General features: G+C 36.9%; 1 protein-coding gene across 1 annotated transcript in view; it reads left to right on the forward strand.

Moving 5' to 3' along the window:
• Positions 1–27,650, forward strand: part of USH2A (usherin) — a 790,277-nt gene that overhangs the window by 358,131 nt on the left and 404,496 nt on the right. Inside the window, exons 30-31 of the mRNA XM_021927201.2 lie at positions 19,100–19,213; positions 21,504–21,665. Coding sequence (XP_021782893.2) covers positions 19,100–19,213; positions 21,504–21,665 — 276 coding nt within the window. The remainder of the gene's footprint in view (positions 1–19,099; positions 19,214–21,503; positions 21,666–27,650) is intronic.

Genomic DNA, 27,650 nt, shown 5'->3' on the forward strand with positions numbered 1-27,650 from the left:
AGTTCTGGGATGCATGTGCAGAATGTGCAGGTTTCTTACATAGGTATACATGTGCCATACTGGCTTGTTGCACCCACCAACCCGGCATCTACATTAGTTATTTCTCCTAATGCTATCCCTCCTCTACACACACACCCACCCCTCGAAAGGCCCTGGTGTGGGATGTTCCCCTCCTTGTGCTCATGTTTTCTCATTGTTCAACTCCCACTTATGAGTGAGAACATGTGGTGTTTGGTTTTCTGTTCCTGTGTTAGTTTGCTGAAAATGATGGTTTCCAGCTTCATCCATGTCCCTGCTCGGCCTCTCATGTAATCACATTTTGTCTCAGTCTCCCCCTACTTCCTGGGTTTGCAACGATCACCTTTATAATTAATATAATTTAAAGAAATTTGGACGTAAATCCTTAGGAGAATTCCTGACAGCTGTGATAGAATAAATCCCTAGAAGTAGAATAACTGCATCCAAGGCTCTTAAGATATTGTATAGTCTTGAACTTTGAAGTCAGACATTGATATAAATCTCTGCTATAGACCTTCTCTGTGACTTACATAAGTTCCACATCCTACTGGATCCTTAAGTCTTAACCTTTGAAATGGGAGAGTAATATTTACCTTAGAAGAATATTAAAAATATTAAGTGATATGATATTTTAGCTCTAAACCTTTTTAGCTGTGTAACTTGGACAAATCAATAAACCTCAGTGTGCTTCAAAATCCTTCTATGTAAATAAGAATGCGATACAACTACCTGCCTCGCAGGGCAGCTGTGGAGATTAAATGAATTCATGTATACGTAAAGCACATAGCACAGTGCTTGACATGTGGCATGCACTGTGTCAATGTTACCTGTAGGATATCTGTAAAGTGTGTAACACTATGCTTAATGTATGGTAATTTCTCAAGAAAAGGATAGTGTTTTTTTGTTTGTTTGTGTTTGTTTTGTTTTTTGTTTTTTTTAGATGGAGTCTTGCTCTCTTGCCCAGGCTGGAGTGCAGTGGCTTGATCTTGGCTCACTGCAAGCTCCACCTCCTGGGTGCATGCCATTCTCCTGCCTCAGCCTCCCGAGTAGCTGGGACTACAGGTGCCTGCCACCATGCCTGGACTAGTTTTTTTTTATTTTTAGTAGAGACAGGGTTTCACCGTGTTAGCCAGAATGGTCTTGATCTCCTGACCTCGTGAATTCTGACCTCGTGATTCGCCCACCTTGGCCTCCCAAAGCGCTGGGAATACAGGCATGAGCCACTGTATCCGGCCAGGATAGTGATTTTGACACTGCCCAAAAAGCTGTGCAAATTATGCTTCCACTAGCAAGCAGAATGCAAGATTGTGCATTTCATTTTATCTAGCCAACACCAAGTTTAACAGTTGAACAAAATTGCGAATTTAAACGGCAAAATGTCAGAATATTGTTTTAGTTTGTGTTTATGTGATTACTAGAGAGATTAGTTTTTAAAATATTTATTGGCCATTTCTACTTCTTTTATGTGCCTAAGTAAGTCCATTGCTTTTTATTATTTTATTTTATTTTATTTATTTTTTTATTTTTTGAGACAGATTCTCATTCTGTCACTGGAGTGCAGTGGTACAATCTCAGCTCCCTGCAAACTCTGCTTCTTGAGTTCAAGAGATTTTCCTGCCTCGGCCTCCCAAGTAGCTGGGATTTCAGGTGTGCACCACCACACCAGGGTTATTTTTGTATTTTTAGTAGAGATGGAATTTCACCTCGTTGGTCAGACTGGTCTCGAACTCCTGACCTCAGGTGATCCACCTGCCTTGGCATCCCAAAGTGCTGGGATTACAGGCATGAGCCACTGCACCCAGCTTCACTGTTAATTTTTCTTTTTTTTTTTTCTTTTTTTTTTTTTTTCTTTTGGAGACGGAGTCTCGCTCTGTCGCCCAGGCTGGAGTGCAGTGGCGCGATCTCGGCTCACTGCAAGCTCCGCCTCCCAGGTTCACTCCATTCTCCTGCCTCAGCCTCCGGAGTAGCTGGGACTACAGGCGTCCGCCACCACGCCTGGAGAAGTTTTTGTATTTTTTTTACTGGAGACGGGGTTTCACCATGTTAGCCAGGATGGTCTCGATTTCCTGACCTCATGATCCGCCCGCCTCGACCTCCCAAAGTGCTGGGATTACTGGCGTGAGCCACCGCGCCCAGCCGCATTGTTAATTTTTCCATTGAATGATTCACATTTTGTCATTTCTCATTTTTCTCTGAATATGAAGAATAATATACACGTTTGTCTCATCTGATGCAACTCCCCCAGTTTTGTCATTCAAAAAAAAATTGATTTACATTTTTGTGTACGGATTTAAAAAATATTTTATGTAGTTAATACAACATCCTTAAAATGTTCAATATACTATGGGTGATTTTTAAAAAATATATATTCCCCATTTAGAGTTGATTATTATTTGTTTATGTTAGATATACCATGTTGATAACATAATGCATCTTCCTCAAAATAGTAATTCTAAGGTTAGGGTAAGAGCAAATTAGAAACTGGGAGCAGGGAGGCTTTTCAAATTAAATCAGCCTCTCCCAAGATTCTGAAGGATCCCTTCTTGAAGGAGAGATCCCACAGATTGTAAACCAACCTAGTGTAGTCCTGGATGTTACTCAAAAGGCATGTCGTACATGGTAGTGATGTATAGGCGGAAGAAAATCAGAAAACTACTGAGCAGTTGTTTATTTTTATATATCAAATTTGTCAAAAACCAAGGGAAGTGTTAACCATGTTAACTATGAGTGCAGTTTTGTCAATTTCTCTGAGATATTTTTTGTTTGCATTTTTTGAATTTTTGTGACTTTTACACTTATTATTTATGTTTTAACCTTTAAGGTCTCATTGCTTTAGGTACAGCCATGCATTGCTAAAGGATGGATATGTTCCGAGAAATGTGTCGTTAGGAGATTTCATCACGTTGCAAACATCATAGAATGTACTTACATAAGCCTAGATGGCATAGCCTACTCCACAGCTAGGCTAGATGGTGTAGCCTATTGTTTCTGGGCTGCAAACATGCGCAGCATGTAACTGTATTGAATAGTGTAGGGAACTATAACTCAGTGGTAAGTATTTGTGTATCTAAACAGATCAAAACACAGAAAAGGTATAGTAAAAACACTGCATCGTAATCTTATGGGACCACTATCCTATATGCTGTCTGTTGCTGACCAAAACATTATGTAGCACATGACTGCATGGCAGCAACTTGGCTAAAGTCCTTTCATTCAACATTGTTTTCTTATAAGGTTGATGAGAAAATTAAAAAAAAAAAAAAAAAAAAAAAAAACCCTAGCAAGGGCCACTGTCTGCGTGGAATTTGCACATTTTCCCCATGTTTTTGTGGGTTTTCTCTCGGTACTCCAGTTTCCTCCCACATCCCAAAGGTTTTCCCCTTACATGAACTGAGCTGTCTACATGAGCCCAGAGTGAGTGAGTGCAGGTGTGTGTGAGTGTGCCCTGTGACGGTATGGTGGCCTGTCCAGGGCTGGTTCCTACCTTGAGCCCTGAGCTGCCAGGATGGGCTCCAGCCACACACAACCCTAAAGTGGAATAAGCAGATGGGAAAATAAATGAATGAATAAATAGAAATCATTGTAAAATAAAAATTCATAAAGTCTATGATAATCATACAGATGCACAGCAATAAACAGTGCAGTATGACAGGGCTCAGCAAGCTGCCCAGTCTGTGATTGCTGGGGTTTGAACAAAATGCTGGTAGGAGGTGCTCCTTACAATGTTCACTTGGAAAGTATTTATTCCTTGATTTATACCACTATGACCACTGTCACTCACTGATTCACCAAAACTTGAGTAAATCATTATCTTGTTTTGATTAATCTTTTGTAAATGGATGTATAGCACACATAGCACACATTCATTACAGTGTTTAATATTAGTAGTCTATAGAAGTTTGGTGATATTTTGTGACCAGAAATACATCATAGTATTTTTTTTTTTTAAAGAGATGGAGTCTACCTCTGTTGCCCAGGTTGGATTGCAGTGGTGCGATCTCTGCTCACTGCAAGCTCTACCTCCTGGGTTCATGCCATTCTTCTGCCTCAGCCTCCTGAGTAGCTGGAACTACAGGCGCCCGCCACCACACCCAACTAATTTTTGTATTTTTAGTAGAGATGGGGTTTCACCGTGGTAGCCAGGATGGTCTCCATCTCCTGACCTCGTGATCCTCCCGCCTCGGCCTCCCAAAGTGCTGGAATTACAGGCGTGAGCCATCACGCCCGGCTGACATAGGATCTTAATTCTTTCTTACATCAATTAGCCTGTGGGAAAATTGGGTTTGTTGTTTATCATTTCACTTAAAAGTCACAGTTTAGAAAAAATTCCAATGACAAGGAGGACTTCTATATATCTCTGCAGTTTTAGTTTTATCTTTCACTTGAGATTCTCCATATTTAAGTAGGGGAGTCACTCATTCATACTTGTTTTTTATAATTGATATAATTGGTCTTCTTTCTGGCATCATGTTTTATGTTTCCCAGTTTTGTTATTTCTTGTTTTTTAGTGATTTTTTTCGCTACATTTCTTGCCAGTGTGTACTATGAATCCTTTGATGTTTTTTCTTTCAAGGAGTCTGCTGCTCTCAGTGCTAAAGTGAGTCGTCAAGGACATATGTAGAAGGTAATCTTAAAGACTAAGAAGAACTCCAGTATTGCCAGGTGGACTTTTCATTGTGAAGACTCAGGATAATGAGGGGGGAATGTGAATTGAGAGGCACCAAAGTCAGCTTGGATAATTATCAAAGTCAGAGAATTTCCCAGTAAACAAAAAGGAATACTAGGAAGTGAGATGGAAGGAGTTTAGAAAGCAGAGAGCCAGAAAGCTGGATTTGGTAGAGATGTTAGGGGTGTAGAGATTGTTTTGAGACAGCTGCTTTGCCAGTTGGTTGAGAAACCAAGGTACTAAAAGAGAGAAAAATCAGTGAAGCCTATTTAAACAGTTTTGCTATTGAGCAGTTTTGCTATCGATCTTGAAAATAATCCTTGTTTAGCATATCTGAGGTGACTTTTGTTGAGATTTTAATATTTCAGTTAATTTTGGTTGTTAGAGTCATATTTAAATAAAATAATTCTGATACTGAATGTACAAGGCAATTTAGCTTTATTGGTTAGCGTAGGGTTCTTTACCAATTACGTTTAAAAAATGCTAATCAGAAAATGTGCCGGTTTCTTTTCATTAATTTTTTTGTTATTTAATAAGCTCTTTTATTCTTTAGATTTGGGTCTTTCTTCAACTTGGAAAATTTGCCACTGTGTTTGTAATCATTACTTCTGGTGAGAAATAGCAGTTTTCAATATTGTATATTTCTTCCCAAGTTGTCTTCCTCATTTTAGTAGTTCAGAACACGGCTTGTAGAGTCAAATCAATCTAAGGTCCAATTCCGCCTATGCCACTTTTTAGCTGTGTGATCTCAGGCAAATTAAAAAACATATCCTTACATTGGAGTTTCCTCATTCATTAATGGGGGATGAAAACCATATTTATATTGTGGAACTGCTATAAAGATTAAAATCAGTTAACGTAAAATATTTTGCTCAGAAACAGGCATATAGTGAGTGCTAAATGAATTCATCGTTATCTTTATAATCTCTGAATTATAGTTTCTGATTTCTGGGTTACTGTTGCATAGTTGTTTTTCTTTCCATTTTCTGATTTTTGCACTGTTGATTCTGCTCTTTGAAACTTCTAAGATGATTTTTAATTCTTCTAGTACAGTCTTTGATATGATCTGCATTTTTCCTCATCCAGCTTACTTTGATTGCTACCTGCCTCTTGAAATTCTCAATTTTTGTCTTCATCTCTGTTTTACTGCTTACCTTCTGTCTCTTATTTAGTGGATTCCAAGTTATTTGAGACCTTATTAATGGCATGCAACTCATGATTTTTACATTTTATAGATTTCTTGAATTAAATCCTCCCCGGAATATGATAATCTTCCGTAATTTGAGGGCTGTATTCTCATCCTTCTTTCGAGTTACAATTTTTCCATCAGCTAAATGTACTCCCCCAAACTCAACTCCATAGTTCAGTTGGCTCATTTCTAAAATAATCTTCTCACTCGGTGTTTGCAAGGGAAAATTAAACTCTTTTCTAATCATCTTACGGGGCATCCAGTTGCTGTTAATAAAAACCTTCGCTAAGATGATGATAGGGTTAGTGGGATAAATTTGCATTAGCCTTGCAGCCACCCTGCAGTTTCAGCTCTTTGCTTCCCAGTGTTTGGTAGAGTAGGAGTTCTGAGAGTTTGCTAGCGTTTTGCTTCCAGTTTAAGACTAGGTTTGCCTAGGACTTTCCTTCTAAAAGTCCATTGTCTTTGCCTGGTCTCATTTTAGGTATTTATAACACTTTGGTCATTTCACTGGGCTTCTTACAAGATGGTAGTTCAAAACTGTAGGTGTACACTGAGTCGCCTGGGGAGCTTTAAAAAATATACTAATGCCTGTGTGCTCCATGTGCAAAATGTCTGATTCAATAGGCCTGGAATGTGGCCTGGGAGTTTGTATTTTTAAAGTATCGCAGGTAATTCTGCTGTACAGCCAGCATAGGGAAACTGTATTTAAAGGAGGAGTTTGTCACCAGTGATCACATTTAAATTTTATCCAGAAATTCTTATAACTTTCATTTCCCCACTGAAACTCAAAAATGTTAGGAGGGAAAAAATTAAATGTGTATAAAAAATAATAAGCTATTAAAAGTAAATAGAAAACACTAGCAAAGGAATATTATAAGATGGCAAAAATTAAGTGCAGGGAAGTGGGATTCTATGCTCAGACTTACAAAAAGCAGAAGGTAAATCAAAGAAAATTATTAAAAATGAATATCAACTAGAATAACTGAAGAAAATAGAATAGTGAAGGAGAATATTTATCATTCATGAATTTGTCTATCAGAGGATTAAATGAGATAAATCCCAGTTGCAATGGAGAGTCCAAGGGTTAACAGGCCTACTCAGGAGCAAATGGGCCCCTTTGGGCCACAGGGTCTAGATTCTGTGCCCTCCCAAGGCCAAGGTTCAGAGCAAGGACTTCTTTAAGGTTCATTTCCTCAGCGGGAGCCTCAGGGTAGAAAACCCTTCAGTCATCACTCCTGTGTATCTTTAGATTTGTTGAAAGGGCTCCAATTAACTCTGGGTAGCTTTTGCTGATTTTCCCTGCAGCCCTGTTATCATGCAAAGTTGCAGCCCAGAGAGATAGGACTGGCATTTCCCCTCAAACTGAGGACTGCTCAGAAACTGACTTCACAATTTGATTTGAAATTATTTCAAGAATGAATGGATTCAAGACTTTGCACGTATACGAATTATTTTTTCCATAAGGTGTTTAAACATGTAAACTTAATTGTCAGCATAATTATTACAGCACCTAACATCAAGTGCTACAGATATTGGTGTACAGAAAATATTTTCTCAATTTTATTGTTGCATTACATTGAGCTAAAGTATAGGGGTTATATTGCTTCCTCAGGTAAAATGACAAATAATAGTAATATTATTTATTATTTGCTATAGTTTGGCAAATGAATCGATAATAATAAGAAGAATCTTCCAGATGACCCAAATAAATCTACATTTATGTAAAGAAAAAGGCATTTTAATTTATAATACAAATAATAATATAGCTTTTGCCACTAAAATTGTTTCAGTTTTTACATACAATGGGCTTTTTTTTTTTTTTTTTTTTTTTTTACCTGAATGAAGTGGGTTTCATACTGAAATCATGTCTCTAATTTTTGCCTCTTTTCCATGGCTACTAGTAATAATTAGTGACTCTCAATTCTACTGGTCATAAGGTGATTCTCAGATTACTTATAAAATGCAGATTTTGGGGCCACTCATTCTGTATGTCTGGGCTAGTATTTAGCAATTTGCATTTTACCTAATGTTCCAGTTGGTTTTTTGGAAGGTTTATGAATCACATATTGAAAGACACTAGTGTAGAAGAGTAGTGGTCAGGTTAGATGGGAATACTTTCACCTGCTGGGCTTGCAACTATCCCCGCCTTACTCCTGCGTCTGGTTCTGTGTTAACTTTGCTGCCAGAAAAATGCCAAGGCAAGTGAATGAAGAAAGAGAGGCAGTGTCAGTAGGACTCCTGAACCCCAAGCGTGGTGCTTCTGAAAGTTCCCAGGAGAAAGGAAGTAAGAATTGGGGATCTTGGTAACATGGATTCTGATTCACTAGGTCTGGGAATATGGTGTTAGATTCTGCTTTTCCAAGCAGCCCCCTGCCACCCTGTCATGCCCAATATAGAAAGGCAAGGAGCTCACTATTTATATGGGAAATGGAAAACAACAACAACAACAACAAAATAAAATAAAATATAAGAAAACTTAATTCTCAATTACAAGATGCCCCTTAGGTTCATATTAGGTGAAAGCAGTAAAATTCATAGGTGAGAGCAGTAAAATTCAATGTAGGAATTATCATTGTAATGTTTTGGTAGAGCCTTACCTGCATGCATTTAAGTTACAAACATTCAACTATATATATTGGAAATGGGTAAGGGATGGAGGAAAAAGTAAAAAAGCAAAAATAAAACAAAACAAAAACCTACAAAAATAATATCATAGGCAAAGGATGCTATCCAGTACTGAAAACGTCAATTATCTGTTAGCTGGAAAGAATGTTTGAATAATTTTAGGATTTCCCAATCATTGACAAAGAAGTGATACTCATTGTTTGGGTGTCTACACAAAGAATGAAGACTTAAGAGCCCTGAAGAATCATTGATTTCTGAAAAGTTAGAGGCATATACAAAACCAAATGTACTGTACTTTATGGGCCATATAAAGAGTTGTCAAGGGAGCTTTAAATCATGTTATTTTTGCCTTATGCCTGATTTTGGAACTTGAACTCAGCTATACAGAGTATCGTCAATAAGATTAAATTAAATTAAATTAAAATGCTACTCTGTATATGTATGTATATGTGTATATATGTACATTCATACATTATACAAATATGCTCTCTCTATATATGTATTCTTTCTCTATATATGTAATCATACTTATCTGAGAAGTCTGCAGAGAAATGACTGTAATTCAATGTCATGAAATTTTTTTTTTTTCTATTCAGTTGAAATTCTTACTCCAAAGTTGCTGAAACTGCCTAGGGTACTCTCTAAACATCCATGCTATTTCTTCAGTAGACAATAAGCTCCTGGAGGACAAGTTTCATGTTTTATCTTTATTTTAAGACTTGTTCACTACCTTGCTCTAGGTAGGTTATGTACTTACCTTAAAATAATGAATGAAGGAATCTTTCAGTTAGCAAATTTAGCTTTCTGCTACTAACCCCATAGTTAACCTAATGTTAATATTGCTTTTGTGCTGAGTTGGACTGAGTATTGAACTACTAGTCCTTACTAAAGTCTCAGTCTTTTATCAGTAGTTCTTTAATTTTATAAAAGAATGTACAGAGCTATCACAACTTAAATGTACATTTGGAACTTACTATACATTTCCCAATAGAAAAAAAAAATATGTTGGTAGGGTGAGACTAATAAATAACTAATAAAGACTAATTCCAAAACTTAGACCTCAGAATAGAACCCAACCACTATATATTTGAAATGAAAAATAATGGAAGCCAATACTGCTGCAATGCTGATAATTATAAAGAACGGAAAATATTCATTTATTTAAAAAAGTGATCTACCATGTTCCATGCTAGTGCTAGGTCCTATCTTTGTAATATGATTTTTTATAACACTAAAATATAGCCCAAGCACTCTCTCTGAAGTAAGATTATATAGACAATGAAAGTTTTATGGGGGAAAACCTAATAGAGATGGGTTTATCATTTTTGATTCATTATTTCACTTGAGATATTAGAACCTAAAATAATAGTGATGAAGTTTTTCTCTCACTGGTAATAGGTGTCCACAGTAAATGCAGAGGTGGGACGTTCATAGGTGAGACCCGCACACTTCATCTTTTTGCTGTGCCATCCTTACGGACAAGGCTTCTACCTCATAGCTCAAGATGATTACTTGAGCTCCTGCCATCCAGTCTGATTTTCACCCAGCAGGAAGGAATAATGGTTAAAGAATACTCACTTTCACTTCAAAGACATATTTTAGAAGTTGCTCCTCCACCTGTGGTTATCTTGCATGGTCGGAACTTAGTCACATAGCCGTACCTAGCTTCAGGGAATGTTGAAAAATGCTGTCCTTATTTCAAGTAGCCATTTGCCCAGGTAAAAAGTGTTTTTATGTTACTGAGGAAAAGGAATATAATACATAATACGGAGCAATTAGTAATCTTTGCCACAACAGGCAACCGTCAGAAGTAAATAAAAAGGAATTCTTTTTGTTGGTGTTATTAAAGATAAAAGTCAGTTTTTATAGTAGACCATAGATTAATATTCCAATATTTGTAGTTTATTACAAACTTTTGAAAATTTGAGATGGAATCTTGCTCTGTTGCCCAGGCTGGAGTGCAGTGGAACCATCCCAGCTCACTGCAACCTACGCCTCCTGGGTTCAAGCAATTCTCCTGTCTCAGCTTCCCGAGTAGCTGGGACTACAGGTGCACGCCACCACACCGGGATTTTTTCTTTTTTCTTTTGTATTTTTAGTAGAGATGGGGTTTCACTGTATTGGTAAGGCTGATCTCAAACTCCTGACCTCAGGTGATCCACCTGCTTCAGCCTCCCAAAGTGCTGGCATTACAGGCTACAAAATATTTCTTTAAATGTAAATCTTGAAAGAAACTGGTCTGAAAAAATTCACAGGACAAAAATATGGCCCATGACATAAATAGTAAAAATAGAAATGATGTAATGTTCCTGCTTAGCTAATGTAGAAGGATTTCATTAGGTAATGCAGTGTTGATGAGTTAATAGCTTTGTCTAACTCTCCTGAATACATAATGTGCCGGAACTACTGGTACATTGTGAAATCTTCAGAGAGAGTTTTTTTTAAAAAAGTTTTTCATTTTGTTTTATGCAATAAGAATTGACACCAAAGGATTTGCATTTCTTTTTGGTAAGATGTTGAGCCATGGTTTAAAATGATGAAAATATATAATTTTTGTTCTGCAGTGATAATCAACTAGGCATTTCCACAATGCTTATAAATATTCAATACAAATACTTCAAAGTTATCAATCACATTTGATAAAGATGAAGAGTGCACAGCCAGACTCTTCTGCTTTTTACCATTTATGATCATTTTATATTTACATTATATTTGGAACAAATTAAAAGGGTTATATGTATAATAAACAAAGATCCAATGTTGAACCCAATCTCTCTCTCTCTTTCTCACACACACACACACACACACACACACGCATAGAATTTCTTACGAATCAATCGTATTTGTAAAGGAATATTCTAGGCATACAAATTCACTCATTTTAGAGGACAAGACTGCTAATTTCTGTAGGCAATAGATTTCAGTAATAAATTTGAACCTCTTAACACACTTTAAGTTGCATTTTCAATAAGGTACTTAATAGTAAAATGTGTGCTATTATTATTTTTAATTAACATTTTTCAACACTTTTTTCTTTTCTGTGGAACTGGAGCTTAGATCAAATGGGAGAAATAATGATCTTGGGGTCAGAAGACAGGTTCTCATATTGGCTCTATTGCTTTTTAGCTGTCTGAACTTGAGCACCATATGGTACACTCTCTCCAACAGCAGCCTCCTCTGTACAATGGGATAACAATATCGGAGGCTAGTAGCAGGGGACCTAGGGCACTGATCATAAGGGGTGACTTTCATTTCTCTCTTTCTTTTCTTTTCCTCTTGTCTCCTTGCCTGTCTCCCTGCTTAGTCAGGTCCAGTGTTTTCTTGGAGAGTTTCAATACTTTCAGTGTCAGACCTTTATGTAAGGTAGAGTTAACACAAGCACATGGCCTCAAACTTATTGGCAAATTAGAATAGCAATGACAAAGACTCTGTAGTTCTTACCACAAAAGCATTGATTAAAAATTTGAGGTTAGATGTAAGCCTGCTGAGAGAATGTTAACTGGATAATACTTTGAGGTCAATTAAAATCACTGTTTAAACCATCCTCTAAGACTGGGATTAGGCCACATATTTTATAAAGAAATAAAAGAATGTATTTTTTTCCTGTTTGTAAGAGTCAACATCTGCATAGTCTTTGATAGGTATATGATCTTCTATGCTCCCTACTAAAAGTTTTAAACAAGGTTAAAAAACCCATTCGAAGGAAATTAAATGTAAGAAAAATTAGTTTTGAAGTTTCCAAGGGATTACCTTAGGTTTGGGTTAAGTGTATTTATTGTTCCACCTTTTGGGTAAAATGAAAATTGACTTTACCTTTGTAAATATTAGAAGTCTTTATTTTAATTGAAAATATTATCCAAAAAACAGCAATAACAAATCCCACCTTCCTGGACTAAGAACCAGAGGAGAAGCTGGGTATGTTTCCAGATCTCTATTAGACCGTTAAGTTTTCATCCATATTTAACAAATGTCATTATTCAGTTTCATGGGGTCACTGTGTCAAAATGTCTGTGTTAGAACTTTAATTTATTTTCAGAGGTTCCTTTAAGTGGGCAGGAAGCATGGCATATTGGATTGATTTACTCTCTTTAATCCATCCACTGGGTTGGTGTGGAATGTATACTTAAAAATTAGATTTTATCAGCACCGCAGCAGAGTCCCCAGCCAGAAGTCACTTCTTCTGCCCTCCTTCCCCTGGCCAGTTTTCTTTTAAAAAGTGGGCTCTTCCATTATGTCTCCAGGTAGCAGTAGCAGCTCTGCCTGTGTGGCATCCCTTACCAGATGGCCCTCTTAATAAATGTCTTGCTCTTGCCCACCCTCACTTTCTTGATCCAAATGTGAAATGCCAGCAAATAAATAAGAGCATTGTACTCTGATGAGTTCTCTTGAGATGGGGGAAAACCCTGGGGAGAGGAAGCTAGAAACAGCTTTTCTGTTTGCTGTGACTGCTCCTAATTACTGGCCAGTAGTAGAAGATACCATTTACATGCAGTAGAACATAAAGATAAAGAAAAAAAAAATGAGAGATAAATTATCCATGTTATCCCAAATGCCTTTGCTAATGTGGAAATATTCTTGGATTGTTGGAGTCCGTTTGAAATATTGTGCATGATCCTTACAAGGGGACCCCTGACTTTGGACTCAGGGTAGACAGTTGCTGTGTGCAGATTTCACCACCAGACTAAAAGTGCAACGGAAATGAGTGGGTGATGAGAGCAGAGCAGCCAGTTCTTTAATTGAATTAAAAGCTGGGTGACATCAATGCAGACACCTGTCCAATTACAGACAGGCCAAGGTGTTTACCATTGCTGTACAAGCGATTCGAAGATGACAGAAATCTTTCCGCCCACAGATTAACATAATGAAGGAGAACAGATTACAGTGGATGCCGGCCAAACACCTTGGTTGGCAGCTGGGGGTGGGGTGGGGGAGGGAGGAGGAGTCTGCTGAAGTATGTAAGTAGAAAGGGAGTCCTTTTTTCTTCTCTGAAATGTGCTTGGCTTTAAAAAAGATCCATTTTGTTTTGTGTCTTAGGCTCGGTTTCCAGGCAGAGCATTTATACTTGTCTGCATTTAGTCAGAGGAGTTAATCATAAAATTTCAACGTCAAAGCAGACTCCTCTGTTGTTTTGCTGCTTCTCAGCGTACAATGTCCCATTAGAGGTGCAAAAGCTTGCAGAGCTGGTGTCAGCTCCACAATGATTTTGTCTTAGGTCGTTAGGCTGCATCCAATTATTAATATTTTTCTTTGGTTCCTTTGAAACTTGAGGTGAAAGCAAAGGAAAGAGAGTGTTGGAGATAATAATGTATCAGTCAAAAGAAACAATGTCTTTTACTTAGCTTATTCCCTGGAAGGGGTGTGGTGAGAGTCGGGCTCTCCTATAGTGAGAGAAACACCGGAGTGGAGCTAAGAGTCTGCAAAATCTTTATTTTTCAGTCACTCGGCAAGTGTTCACTTTTGGTAAACCATACTAATAGCTGCTGGGATAGAGGATAAGGAAAGAAGCAAAAGGATCTGCCCTCTGTGTTCAAGGAATTCCCCAAATCACTGTGAAGGAATTTTAAGTCACAAGTTCTTCAGGCCAATGCTCTTCCCCTCTGTTAGGTGGAAACCCTCAGAGCACAGAGTTTGCAGCCATATGCAGTAGGTCTCTTAAACTTCCTACGGTGATGTGTTTCTTTCCCTTAAATCAACTCCCTGCCCCCTGATCTTTCAGCTTGGGCTTTCTGCACCCACTGATCCACAGGACTTCAATTCAAAGGGAATCTACTTACTTGACTTCAAACTCCCTTGGTGTGGCATGTCAGGATTTCTCAATGTTAAGCATTAATGCCAAATGCATTATCGCTTAGCAGTGAGAGTTATGGTCCTGCTGGTGCCAATGATTTTAATCTGGATACCCACACTCCTGTGTTTCATGGGATACTAACACTTTTAAGACATCAATAATGCTTACTTTATGCTTATTGAATGTTTCTTCAGCTTGCCCTCTTCCATTACCAAGAGGGACTAGCAGGTTTCCTGACATGGTTGGGACCATTTTCTGATTTCACAGAGTTTGTGGCTGAAAGGGAGTTTGCGAGGTCATCTGGCGCGCCTTGTAATAGGGACACTCTCAAATAAAAAAATAAAAAAATAAAAAAGACTTCTCTGGGATATGTCCCAAACAAAGAGATTCACAACTAAATAAATTTTAAAGTTCTCCCTTTCAGGATATACTTCTTCAGTATAAAAACCCCAAGTGTCATAAAAGGCGACTATGCCATTTTCTCTTTTTGGGTTTTCTGTCTAGGATTCCTTTAGATATGTCATATTCTATATTTCCCAGTATTCTTTTTAATGTAATGCTGAAATATATATTTAAACTAAATTTAGGCTTCCTATCATCTTGAACTGGTAAGTCTGAATCTTATAAATGTCATTGTCTACTTACCCTGTATGCAAACACTCTGCTTTATGTATCAATTTGTTACTATAAGAGTTCTTCTAGTTCCAATATTTTCTATTACAAACCTCGAAAAAATCAGTTGTATTCTATAGCACCTTTTCCAAAGGCATATAGCAGAAACATTGATAAATGCTTTCTGATGATGGTATATCATCAGAGTAACACTATATTTTCTGGGGAGTACCTAATCTAAGTAGAACCCTGACACTTAAAGCAAAGCCATTAGGATAATCACTCAATGATCTCAAAGGATATATCCACAATCTACATAGTCTTGGAGAGAATATGTTACTCCCTTTCTTTGTCCATGGCACAGCTTTTCAACTTGAATGCATCCTTGTAAACTCTCCGTACTGAGAATCAAAGGAGATAAACCACATGTCTCCAACAATAAAATGACTTTGTTATGATTCCAAGTGAATGAAGACCACATGTTTGACCAGCGCCTTGCCCCTGCAAGGCCCTTAATTTGAACCTGACAGGATGAGAAAACACAGTGAACCATTATACTGCTCTTCTTCCTGAAGTAGGTAATATTAAGTTGCCTTTAAGGAAAATTATCAGATGGTTTGACAAACTTTGTCTCTGACACACAGTATGAACAAGATTCCCTACCGGAAATATAAAAGAAATGGCACTCCAGCCTTAGAATGTGCAGCACATTTTTCGAAAGTGTGATTTACAAACCATCTAAAACCTTCCACCTGGGATCCAAAGTTGGCAAGAACCAAAACATCAGCTTTCTTCTTTTCCTTTTTCTTTTTTTTTTTTTTCTGTTTTCTATTTTGCAGCTCTCATTTCTCAGGGCTTATTATTGTTTCACCTGGCTTGAAATGGGAAATGTGAGCACTTTGATAAATGGCTTGAAAGATGATCTAGTTTCTCTCCAGCATCTTTCTTTAAGAATCTCAGGGTTTTTCTGTGAAATACAATACAGTTTGGTAAAGATCTCTACCAAATCAAAGCTGAAGAAAGCAAGTTTGCTGAAATGAGTATTGCTTGTTTTTTAAGGTCCTTAAAATAAGGAGTGACTGAAATTAATAAAGGACTCTCACTATACACATATTATACACAAAGCAACTCTTCTAGTGAAGGCAAGAAACATTAAATAAATCACTAAAGATCACTTAGTGAGTGTGAACTTCGGATCTGGTTTGATACAGTCCCTCTGAAAGTCTATAGAATACCCTTCCTGATAAGTTGTTATAACAATTAAAATTTCAACATTGCACTTTAGTCATGATTTGGAAAGAAATATCTTAGTATAAGGAATTTTATAAAGCCAGACTACAAAATTGCACAATCATGGAGCTGCTTTTATGTTTCTCACTGATAATACTTCCTGAATGTACAACACATCTTCATGCTAACGATTTCAGATAATCAACCTGTATATCAGCATTGTTTCTTTTTAGGCATGGTGTTCCTATGCCTCAGCTGAAGCATGCTCATCTATGAGGGGTGCTGCTTTTCACATATGCCCCATAGGTTAAGTGATGATAAAGAAAAACTAGCCTCATATTCCAACATGCTTTTCTTATTCACATTAGGATTAAAAGTCTTATTCTCTGGGGGCTGATTCATTTCTTGTTAGTGTGGCATTATACTAATTCAGACATGCAAGTCATCTTATTTAGAATCTTACAGTAGTTTCCAACTTGGCAATAGGAAAGACATGGCAAATGCCAAAGATTTGCTAAAGATAGAATGGCTAAAACACATTTTATGATGATACTTTAGTTTTGAGCCTGGAATTTGGGGATCGTGGTGGAGGCCTTACAAAATGGGAAAATGAAGCTTACATAATTATTTAAAATGTTGATTCTTGATTGGGGCACGTTGGGTACCAGTAGGACATCCAGGTGTGGATACATGGCCTGCAGATAGAAACCCAGAACCAGGGCTTGGGAGAGATGTGAATTGGTAGATACAAATGTGATCATTGAGAGATAAGGCTTAATAAGCTAGCAAAGGCGAGTGTTTAGAAAAAGAAAGAAGCTTGACAGCAACCCAACTTTGGGAAACAAAAGCTATTTAAGAGACTGTGAGAGGAACATGCGTCAGTAAAGGAAACAAAGGAATTCTCAGTAGTTTAGGAGAGCAATTTAAAAATTCAATGTCACAGAAGGAAGTTGAGGGATGACAATGCCCCATAAGTGTAGGAGGATAAGGACTGAGGATGGGCTATTTGATTTGGTATTTAAGGGATCACTGGTGATCTTTAAAAGATACAAATCAGCTAGCAGCATGTAGAGGCAGAAATTGAGTCGCAATGGTAGCCTAATTTGGAATGGCATATCTCTTCTCTAGAGCTCTTGACTGGCAATACTCCATGTTAAGTATTCTAACGTTCTGAACTTGTTCATTCTTAATACTAACCCTTTCAGATAAGTACCATATTATCCCCATCTCACAGATGAGGCTTGCAATGCCTTGCCCTTCAAGATCAAGATTATTATTATCTGTTTACAGACAAGGAAACTAAGGCACAGAAGCCTGAACAACTTGCCCACGTTCATATGGCCAGTCGGCAGCAGACTTGGCATTTGAAGCCAGCAACCTGGCCTGAGCATCCGTGCCCTTTTCCACACTACTCCATTATGAGGATGTGCATGTGATAATGTTAGCTTGCTTTTAAGCCATTTGGTGGAATGAGAAATAACTTCTTAAAAGAAAGTAAACTCAGAATATGGGTCATGATCTGGGAGATTTAAGAGGAAGTGACAATTGCAGGGGCAGGAATGAGAGAAAGCAGGAGGTTCTGACACGGGAGACTTTTGAAATTAGAGTTGAATTTGGCATGAGATGGTCACACATGTGTGTGTATTAGTTCATTGGCTTGCTGTCTTCTTTGGCCATGAGCTAAGATGATGGTGCCAAGTGGATGAATATTTTCATGTAGAAACATGGCAGACCGGATTCAGTAGCCCATGGAGATGCCTGGGCTGTTGCTGGAATGAAGACTTAGAGACAGCCTTAGGGACTAAGGGCAAGTGGGAGGTGTCAAAGCAAACAACTGGTCTTTGCTCCATCCTGGCTTGTTGATCTTTTAATTTTTAAAATTTTCTACTGGGGAGGGAAATTATGGAAATATGTATATTAAAATTTGTGTTTGAATGATGAAAGCTGTCATCAATATTGGCACCTTAAAGCAATAATGTATTCTCTGAGCGATTGAAGGTTTAATCAATAAAGAGACAGTACCAGTGGGGCCAACTTTTCATAAAAATAGTGATAAGCTATGTGGTTAGGATTAAAGATTGCTCTGAAAAACATCTTTGCGGAAAAACAGTGGTGAGCAAATGCACAAGTTATATTTTGGATTTTTTTTTTTTTTTTTTTAGTTCACAGGATTAACTAGGTAAGGAGTCTCTGCCTTGCTTATGAACACTAGTAAACAAAATGTGTTTTCATTTCTACAGGTACTTTTAATTGATGAACAAATCTCATATATCTATCAGCAAGCCATGCTAATTCAGTACTTCCATGTGTAACACTTCCGTTTAAGACAGGTGTCTTAATTAAAAAAACTAATAATTTTGCAAGTAGAAGTACAAAAGCATAATTATCTAATTTGCTAATTGTTCAGCTATGTTAATTTGCATACTTGTTAGCTGCAACATAAACAAATGGTTTGTATATGTGTGGCCTACTGTTAAAATAATGAAGCCACTCTTGGGAGTAGCATTTTTAAAGTGTGTTAATAGGTGCCCTATAAAAAGGACTCCTTAGTTAAATACAGTTGAAAAATGCTAGGTTACAGAAAATTAAATAGTTTTGTTTCTGCAGGAGGTCTAGGATCCTGGAATGAGATAATATACATCTTAGCTGTTGGAAACACTGTGCTCTGGCTCACAAACTACATGTGGAACCCCCTCCCCATTTTAATGGGAGAAACATCAGATGCTGTTTGAGAACTGTTTTAACAATAAGTTGGTCTCACAATTTTTTCTCATGAGTCATTCCATTCAACAAACAGCAGAAAGGGAGGAAAATGACTGAAAGAGAAATATGTTTTTGATTTCTGTCTCTGGTTTCTTTGTCTTTGTCTGTCTGTCTCTCTTATAGACACACACACTCAAATATACACACAGTGCTCTTTATTGATGCTTATGGTAAGCATGCAACCCTCTTTTGTCCCTTTTTATTATAGGCATATTGACAGGCTTGCTACCCTTCAAAAACTATGCAGTAACCCTAACTGCTTGCACTTTGGCTGGCTGTGCTGAGAGCTCACATGCATTGAACATCTCTACTCCACAAGAAGGTAAAGTAATTTCAAAGGTCTTGACTTCCACATTTCAGTCATGAATAATAAAATAGGAGAAGAGCTAAATGCTGCAAGGCCATTTGCTGGAAAACCCCAACCTAATTTGATGACAAAGTGCATTGCCAGGCCATAATTGCTCCATTTTTGGGGGGGGTGCGAAAATGAATCAAACTCCATACCCTTTAATGACATGCATCTTTAATAGCTGTAATGCAGATTAATGGGCTTTTTAATTGCTGTTACATTGTTCATGCAAGAGCCTTGTCATTAATATGAAGCATCTGAAAGATTAATGAAAGCTTCCTCATTTTACTATGGCTCAGAAGTAAATCTAGAGACAGTCTGACTAAAAAGAATTGATTGTATGGCACAGTATGAAATTGAGAATCAAACGGTTGATTTCCATGGTCTTTTTTAACTGCTAAACAGTAGCACAGGCAACAATTATTTCAGTATGATGAAACCTCCAAATGCCAATTGAGGCATTATTAATCACTGCTTAGTTCCTTCCGACTTAAGTCTCACTTCTGTTGTACTTGGAACTTACAAACTGTTGGCATAAATTAAGGTTTCAGAAAGCATATGTTAAGAAGGCAGTGAGAAAGAGAAAATATTTTAGCACGCCAAAGCGAAAGCTTTGCTCAAGCATCAGAAAGCATCACTTCAAGAAATAACAGCTCTCAAAACATTTGAAGCATTGTTACTTCACATTTCTCTCTTCTGGATGAGAGAAATTGCACATTTCTTATACTGTCTAGTTGAAAAGTTCTTTAGGAGATTTAAAAGCTTGATCTTTAGGGAAAAAGAGTCAGCCAGTCTTTCTCTCTCTCTCTCTCTCTCTCTCAGTATCTATATATCCCCGCTTCCTTATTTCTAAGCACCACTTGCACTGAAGATATGTAACAGAAAGGAAGACATGAGCCCATAGGATGAAACCAGGACAGGATAAAGGATTTTGTAAAATCCTTCTTGTGACCCTTTCTATGCTGTATTTTTTTTACCTAAACCAATCAGACTCCACTCACCTGAACTATGCTGTCATGACCCAGCCTCAGCATTTTCTCCATCTGGTCTACTGATAATAGCACTGTTTTTGATGTGTCATTGCATCTGCTGAGGACATGATTATCATCCCCTATTACAAGGACTTTGACCAGCCTCAATATGGGACAAATGGCCCTACTTTGCATTATTTTCTCTGTATCCACTAAATCCTTTTTCCAGGGTTTACCTGGTACCCTTCATACCAATTTCAAGCTATGACCCGGAGAGATCCCTGCGCTTGCTTAGTTTACATTTCCTTTTTATTTTATTTATTTATTTATTTATTTATTTTTTATGGGAAGAATGGCTGGTCTGAATACACTCCTTTTTTTTGGTGAGAATTTTTTATTTTTATTTTTCATACTTTAAGTTCTGGGGTACATGTGCACAACATGCAGGTTTGTTACATATGTATACATGTGCCATGTTGGTGTGCTGCACCCATTAACTCGTCATTTACATTAGGTCTATCTCCTAATGCTATCCTTCCCCCTCCCCACAATAGCACCTGGTGTGTGATGTTCCCCTTCCAGTGTCCAAGTGATCTCATTGTTCAATTCTCACCTATGAGTGAGAACATGCGGTGTTTGGTTTTCTGTTCTTGTGATAGTTTGCTCAGAATGATGGTACTTCTAAATATACACAAAGTAATTCTGAATTTACTAAATAATAGAGGATTTTAGGAAAATTTTTAAAAACTTTTAGCTCTTAGGACCTCCAAATCATTGACAACTATATGAAATAAGCAGCTTTTTTAAAAACATAAAAAGTATGCACAAAAGTTTTCATATATAATTGACTAAATTGATTATGCATGTTCTGGCTATTCCTATCATTACATACAGGTTTTTAAAAATATCTATTATGAGCCACATTCACCAACATTACTGATCTTAGATTACAAGCTCCTTGAGGCTAGGGGACTCTATCTGCTTAATTTACTTTAATAAGTACAGTCCCACATAGAGATTACGGGTTAATAGTACTTTTGCTGGAGTAACACAGCATCAGTGAAGTGAACTAGTGTAAGTACTCCTCATCCACCATTGATACAAATTCTCATAAATATGGGACAGTTATTTAACACTGTTCCTAAAGCAATGACTGACAAGCTGCCCACAAATCGGGAATATTTCCATGCATGGGATTTCAGATCTATTCCATGATTTATTGGTTTGGGTCTGAAAAGTTTGAATTAGAAAAGAAAACTAAAATTAGACTCTATAAATCTTTTCTTCCACAGCCCCACAAGAGGTTCAGCCACCAGCAGCCAAATCCCTTCCCAAGTCTTTGCTGCTCTCCTGGAACCCACCCAAAAAGGCAAATGGTATTATAACTCAGTACTCTTTATACATGGATGGGAGGCTGATCTACTCAGGCAGTGAGGAGAACTACACGGTCACGGGTAAGGCCTCTAGAGTTATCAGTGAATTGTAATAGTCTATGTTCAAATCTAAACACACTTACAGTTGGCTCTCGATATCCAGGGGTTCCATATCTGCAAATTTAACCAAGAATGCTTAGAAAATATGTGAAAAAAATAACAACACAACAATTAAAAATAATATAAATTCTAAAAACATAGTATAACAACTATTTACATAGCATTTACATTGTATTAGATATTCTAAGGAATCTAGAGATGATTTAAATTGTACAGGAGGATGTGGATAGCCTATATGCAAACACTACACGCCTTTGTAACAGGAACTTGAGCGTCTATGAATTTTGGTATGAGTAGAGGGTCCTGGAACCAATCTCTCATTGATACTCAGGAGTGACTGCACACACACACGCACACACACACGCACACACACACACATCAGATAAATAGAGTCTATAGGTATCTGAAAATGTGTTTTTGAAATTGAGTTGCTTATTTTTATCTCCTGTTAATCATTCCAGTTGAATGATCTTGAAGCTCGTATTACATTTATGGTGAAATTGTAGCTAAAAAAAAAAAATGGAAAAGTGCTCATGTTACCTCCTTCCACCCAGGGCTGTCCTACTGCGTGTTCTGTTCTATAGACCCCACCATCCCTTACCTAAATCCTTCTAGCAATTACCTTTGCTCAGATGCAGAGGAGGCCTGGAAATGCACAAATGTGTTAAGCACAAAGAGCTCAGCACATGACTTCTCTGCCTCCAGCAGACCACACAGGATTGAAATTGAGAGCCAGTGTTTTCCCCAGTCAGACTCACAGTGTCCACTTGGATCAATGACATCATCAAACAAATTCCTCTCTCACATGAGCTATTAAGGTGGTGCAAAAGTAATTGCGGTTTTTGCCATTACTTTCAATGGCAAAAACCGCAATTACTTTTGCACCAACCGAATACTTTAAAATCTTCACTGATGTATAATAGTCTTGAGACTCAGAAGTGTGACTCAATGTGGTTTGAATTTTAGATTTGAGAGGAAACATAGTGTATATGCCCATATCATATGATAAAGTGTGATGACACTGAAATGAAGTAAATTGTTGAAAAACTTTTTAAATACAGGAGGCTTGCATTATGTATGCTGCCTGTAGTGTGTTTATACTTGTATAATACTTATAGTGGTTTTATACTTCATATTATTTTATCTACTGTATGTGACTCTCATGTGAGACAGTATTAATCAAATGTTGATTGATGAAAAAACCGAGGCCTAGAGATATTAACTTCTTCATAAAGGTCATAACAAGTTAGAGTCAGAGGTAGGATGAATTATTTATGAATTCACTCACTCACATTAATGCCAGGTACTAAGGTTGTAATAGGGAACTGGCCAGAGACTGTCCCTCTTCGCTTGGTGCTCACAGTTTCATGGGGACGCATGTAGATGCTGGAGCAAGTTGTGTGAACAGGGCTGTGTATTCATCCAGTTGCATTCTCAGGTTTACATTTTTTTGCCCCCACTCTAGTCTGAGAACCTTAAAAAGACAAGAACAATTATTTTTATGTTTTATTATTCATAATTGGATAGAGTGCCATAATATTTATTCTACAACATAGATATTATTTTACACCACAATTTTACAAGTGAAGAAAATGAGGCAAAGACAGATTAAGTAACCCAAGGTCACACAGCTTGAGTCAGAGGCTTTGATACTAACCCAAGCATTCTGGCTGTGTTGAAGAGTGTGGTCTTAAAAACAAGTGTTTTAACTTGTCTTAGTTTCTGAATTTGTAAAATGGTGTAATCACATTTTTCAGTATTTTAAAGAGAATTAGAACTATATATAAACTATATAACATGTCGTTAGCAATTAGTAAAGAGAAGTTATAATTGTTATCTCTTGTACAACATAGTTCATTGTAAAAACTGAATAGGTTAATCTTACTCCAACAGTATCTTATGGGATGATTTTAACTAAAAATTATAAACCACAGAAGTTATTTCAGAAAAGATTAAATCACACAATGGAAGGAACTTTACACATATATTAATAATTAACATAAAAACATTTCTGTGGAACCAAGAGGTAATATTGCATATAATGGGATATCGTAAGTTTTAGAACCAGAATAGACATGTCCTCTGAGAATCCTTTGGCTCCCCACGTGTGACACAGGTATGCCCCTGTATGCTTACCGATTACCTTTATGTTACACCACTGCTTTTTGTTTGTGTCATCTTGAATGACTGTTTGTTTGCTCATTGATTTGCCCTGCTGAACCATAATGATCATTAAGGACAACTATATTTGTTTTTTTCATTACTGCATGTCTTGGACCTATCACAGAGTGGGAATGGAATAAAACGTGTTAAAGGAGTGAAAGAATGAAGTCAGATGGTTCCTGGAAATAAAAAAGGAACTTAGCAAAGGGGAACTGATGGAGGGTAGGATTAGGTTAGGAATAAGGCAATAGGGGAGAGAGAAAAATGGAAAAGACACAGCCAGGGGAAGAGAAACTAAGATCCCTTCTATGTGCAGAAATGAATGTTGAATCAGTCCACAGGGAAGTGGTGGAGCTGACGGCAGGTCTCAAACTGTGGACCTCGACTCTTTCCAAAATGTACAGAATTCCATATGAGGTTACGCTGGGCAAAACCAGAAAAAGAGCAGTGTAGGGAGAGAGGCAAAAATTCACATCAGTTTCTACTACCACCTAAAAAATGACACTGAATCCTGTATTTTGGCTGTTTGAATTATCAAGAACACCATGGGAGTATAGGCTCTGATGAAAGATTGTGGTAAATGGCACCACAGTGTATTAGTGCAGTGCAAACCCCAAATATAAAGAAAATGAAATATTTTTAAGGTGCCTACATTCATGTTTTCTTGCTACAGTGGTAGTAGAATGATTCTTCAATGGTTTTCAATCTTTATGTAATATTTAAAGAATATATCTCCAATATTACCCATAGCATATTTTTTCTGCTGTAGCTTTCTTGGCATTTCATAAGCAACTATGTTCCTTGCTGCTTTCATCCCCAGATAGCTTAAGATATGAAGCATATTGGGACTGCAATGCTGGTCAAGGAGGGGAAATACACTGAGAAGGTTAAGATGGGGTTCAAAGACGTACATGATTATTCTAACTTTATAGCTAGAAAAACTGAGACATAGACAGGTTAAGAAATTCTAGTCAGTAATCAGAGGAACTAATTCAAATGCAGATCTGTCTGGCCCCAAATCCTCGTTTTTAATTTATATACATTCTGCTTGTTGCTCGTATTTTATTTTTCCTTGCCATAACTCTAAAAGAAAGACCACAGAACACCTGTATTAGTCTGCTAAGGCTGCCATGTCAAAATAACACAAACTGGGTGACTTTAATGGAAACGTATTTCTCTCAGTCTGGAGGCTGAAAGTCTGAGACCAAGATGTCGGCAAGCTTGATTTCTCCTGGGTCTGTCTCCGTGGCTTGCAGATAGTAGCCTCCTCACTGTGTGCGCACATGGCCTTTCTTTGAGGTGACTTCATCCTTAGTATTTTTTCCTCTTCCTCTGAGGACGCCAGTCCTATTGGATGAGGCTCCCACTCTTATGACCACAGATTTTATATCTGTGGTGTGGACTAAGTGCAGGTCATTTATATTTTTAAAGTTTACCTATCTATAGGGACTCTCAGAGAAGACTAAATAGGAAAGGGACTCTGTCTGTCTGAAGTCAGCAAAGGAGAAGGCTGTGGGGAAACTGATCTAGCCATCGGGAAGGGCTTTAGCTTTTATGAGCACTTTAAGTCTACACCATGACGTGTATCTATCTACAATCCTATTGGTACTTACCGCTTGTCTTTGTGTCAGGATATTTGTGACCTAATATCTTTTCCACACTGAATGGTTTGTGGGTAGAACTTCTATTCATGATGTCTGGTGCTTTCAGTAATAGTGGCAGTTTAGGGCTACTAGAGTGGATCTGTACAGAGCTGAAATGTCTCTTCATAGAGAAACTGAGAAATGGAAGACAGAATCTACTAGATTGTGAAAATAATTGATAATATCTTTAATTATAAAAGTGATATATTCTTACTGAAGATAATCTAAAACATGCAGTCTTGTAATACCTGAGAATCCTGTCATATAGAAACTCTTAATATTTGATGGAATTTCTTCTACTACTTTAGTAATGTTAACAAAATTGAGCTATAACCTATGTATGATATTGAATATTTACCTATTTCCTTATTATGTTGACTATATCCTATCATTAAACATTTTTCTAAAAATATTTTGAAATGTTTTGAATAACATTATATTCCATCTCATATAACATGTAATGGATATTTATTAATGCACTTAATCATTTGAGCAATAGTATCTAATCTATCTCTATTTTAAATATCTTGAGATAGATATTCTTATACATAAATCTCTATTTGCTAGGTTTCTAGAAGAATAGTTAAGTCAAAGGTAATGAACATTTACAGAATATTTGATATAGTTTGTCACATTATTTCCAGGGAAGTTATTAGCAGTGAATTATATATTCTTAAATATTTGATTATTTTACAAAAATAAGTTATTTTATTTTTATTTGCATTTTAAAGTACTAGTTATAGTGAATACTTTTCTGAATAATGATTAACCTTTTATATTTTCCTTTCATTCATCTAATCGCATTCTTGATGAGCAAAAATTTACTTGGGGTAAGGAATAATTTTGAGATTTCTCCACGAGCTACCCTGTTTTTTTCTGGTTACAATCAACTGCACTGTTTAAAATGTTTTACCTTCTACAATATCAGAAACTTCCCTAATAATTTGGTTTAATATCGCCTCCTAAATATTCAAAGTGTCAACAATTTTTTTTCTCACTCCTACTCCATTTACTTGTAGTTTCTTTTTAAGTTTCCACATAGAATCGACATTATTCCTTTATGCTTTGCCAATGGATCTTGCTGCCATGGTGGGCACAAGCAAAGTAAATGCATTTCAATTCAGAAGGCACTTAGCATCCAGGTGGCTTGGATTTTTTTTTTTTCTTCTTTCTCTTAAATATGAAGCATTGAAAGTCAAAGGCATTGCTGCACCTTGAGTTAGTATAAAATATATTTTAAAATGCATACAGTTCAAATTTTTTACCTTGCATAGGCCATAAGCTAGTAGTATGGTGGGTCAGTTCTGACACTGAAAAATGAATCCAGTTAGAGAACCTCCCGAAGGCTGTTGATGTTTGCTATAATAAATAGCACACACTTTAAGTCAAACTTTTTCATTCTGTATTCAAAGGTAATGGATTTTTCGTAACCATAGTAACCTTGGTGTATTTCTGGATAAATACATGAGGTATATACATTCTAGTTTTATTTTTGAATATAAACTACCACATTATGTATTACTAATAATATGAAAAATAGGATGTAGGTTAGTATAATGACAGCTTAAACTAGTATGCATTTTTCTTCTGCAAAAAATAAATATTTATCAAAAGTATAGGTTCAATTAATTTTTCTCCCAGTTTTGTGGTATTCTGGTGGTGCCATTTATCTTTTTTTGCAAGATCTCCATTAATCTCTTATTTCTGTCCCATAACAGATTTTTAAGAATTTTGAGATAAAAACAATTGTACTTTAAAGCTTATGATTAAAAACATAATCGAAAGATTGAAGGACCGATATTGATATCACTAGCAGAGCCATTGCGGGCCACTTAAGATGTGTGTATACAGTACATTCCTAAACAAGTAGAAAAAAGAAAACCTTCATGAGACTGTTCAACATACCAGGATTGTTTCAAAGTTCAGGCTGGGTAGCATCTGATTGATGATGACTATCCAGACTGTAGCCAACCAGATTATTCTCATTTTAAACGAGCACCCTACCAGAAACTGGCCATTTTTAAGGAGTTTATAAGATATTTCCAAAAAGCCCACAAACTTTTTAGAAACAAAAATAGCAAGATGGTGCTAATCAGGACAAGTCTCCACCAAACACAGCAAGGTTTATGCGAGTTGTGCT

This window comes from Papio anubis, chromosome 1 (assembly GCF_008728515.1).
Source record: "Papio anubis isolate 15944 chromosome 1, Panubis1.0, whole genome shotgun sequence".
Taxonomy (NCBI): Eukaryota; Metazoa; Chordata; class Mammalia; order Primates; family Cercopithecidae; genus Papio; species Papio anubis.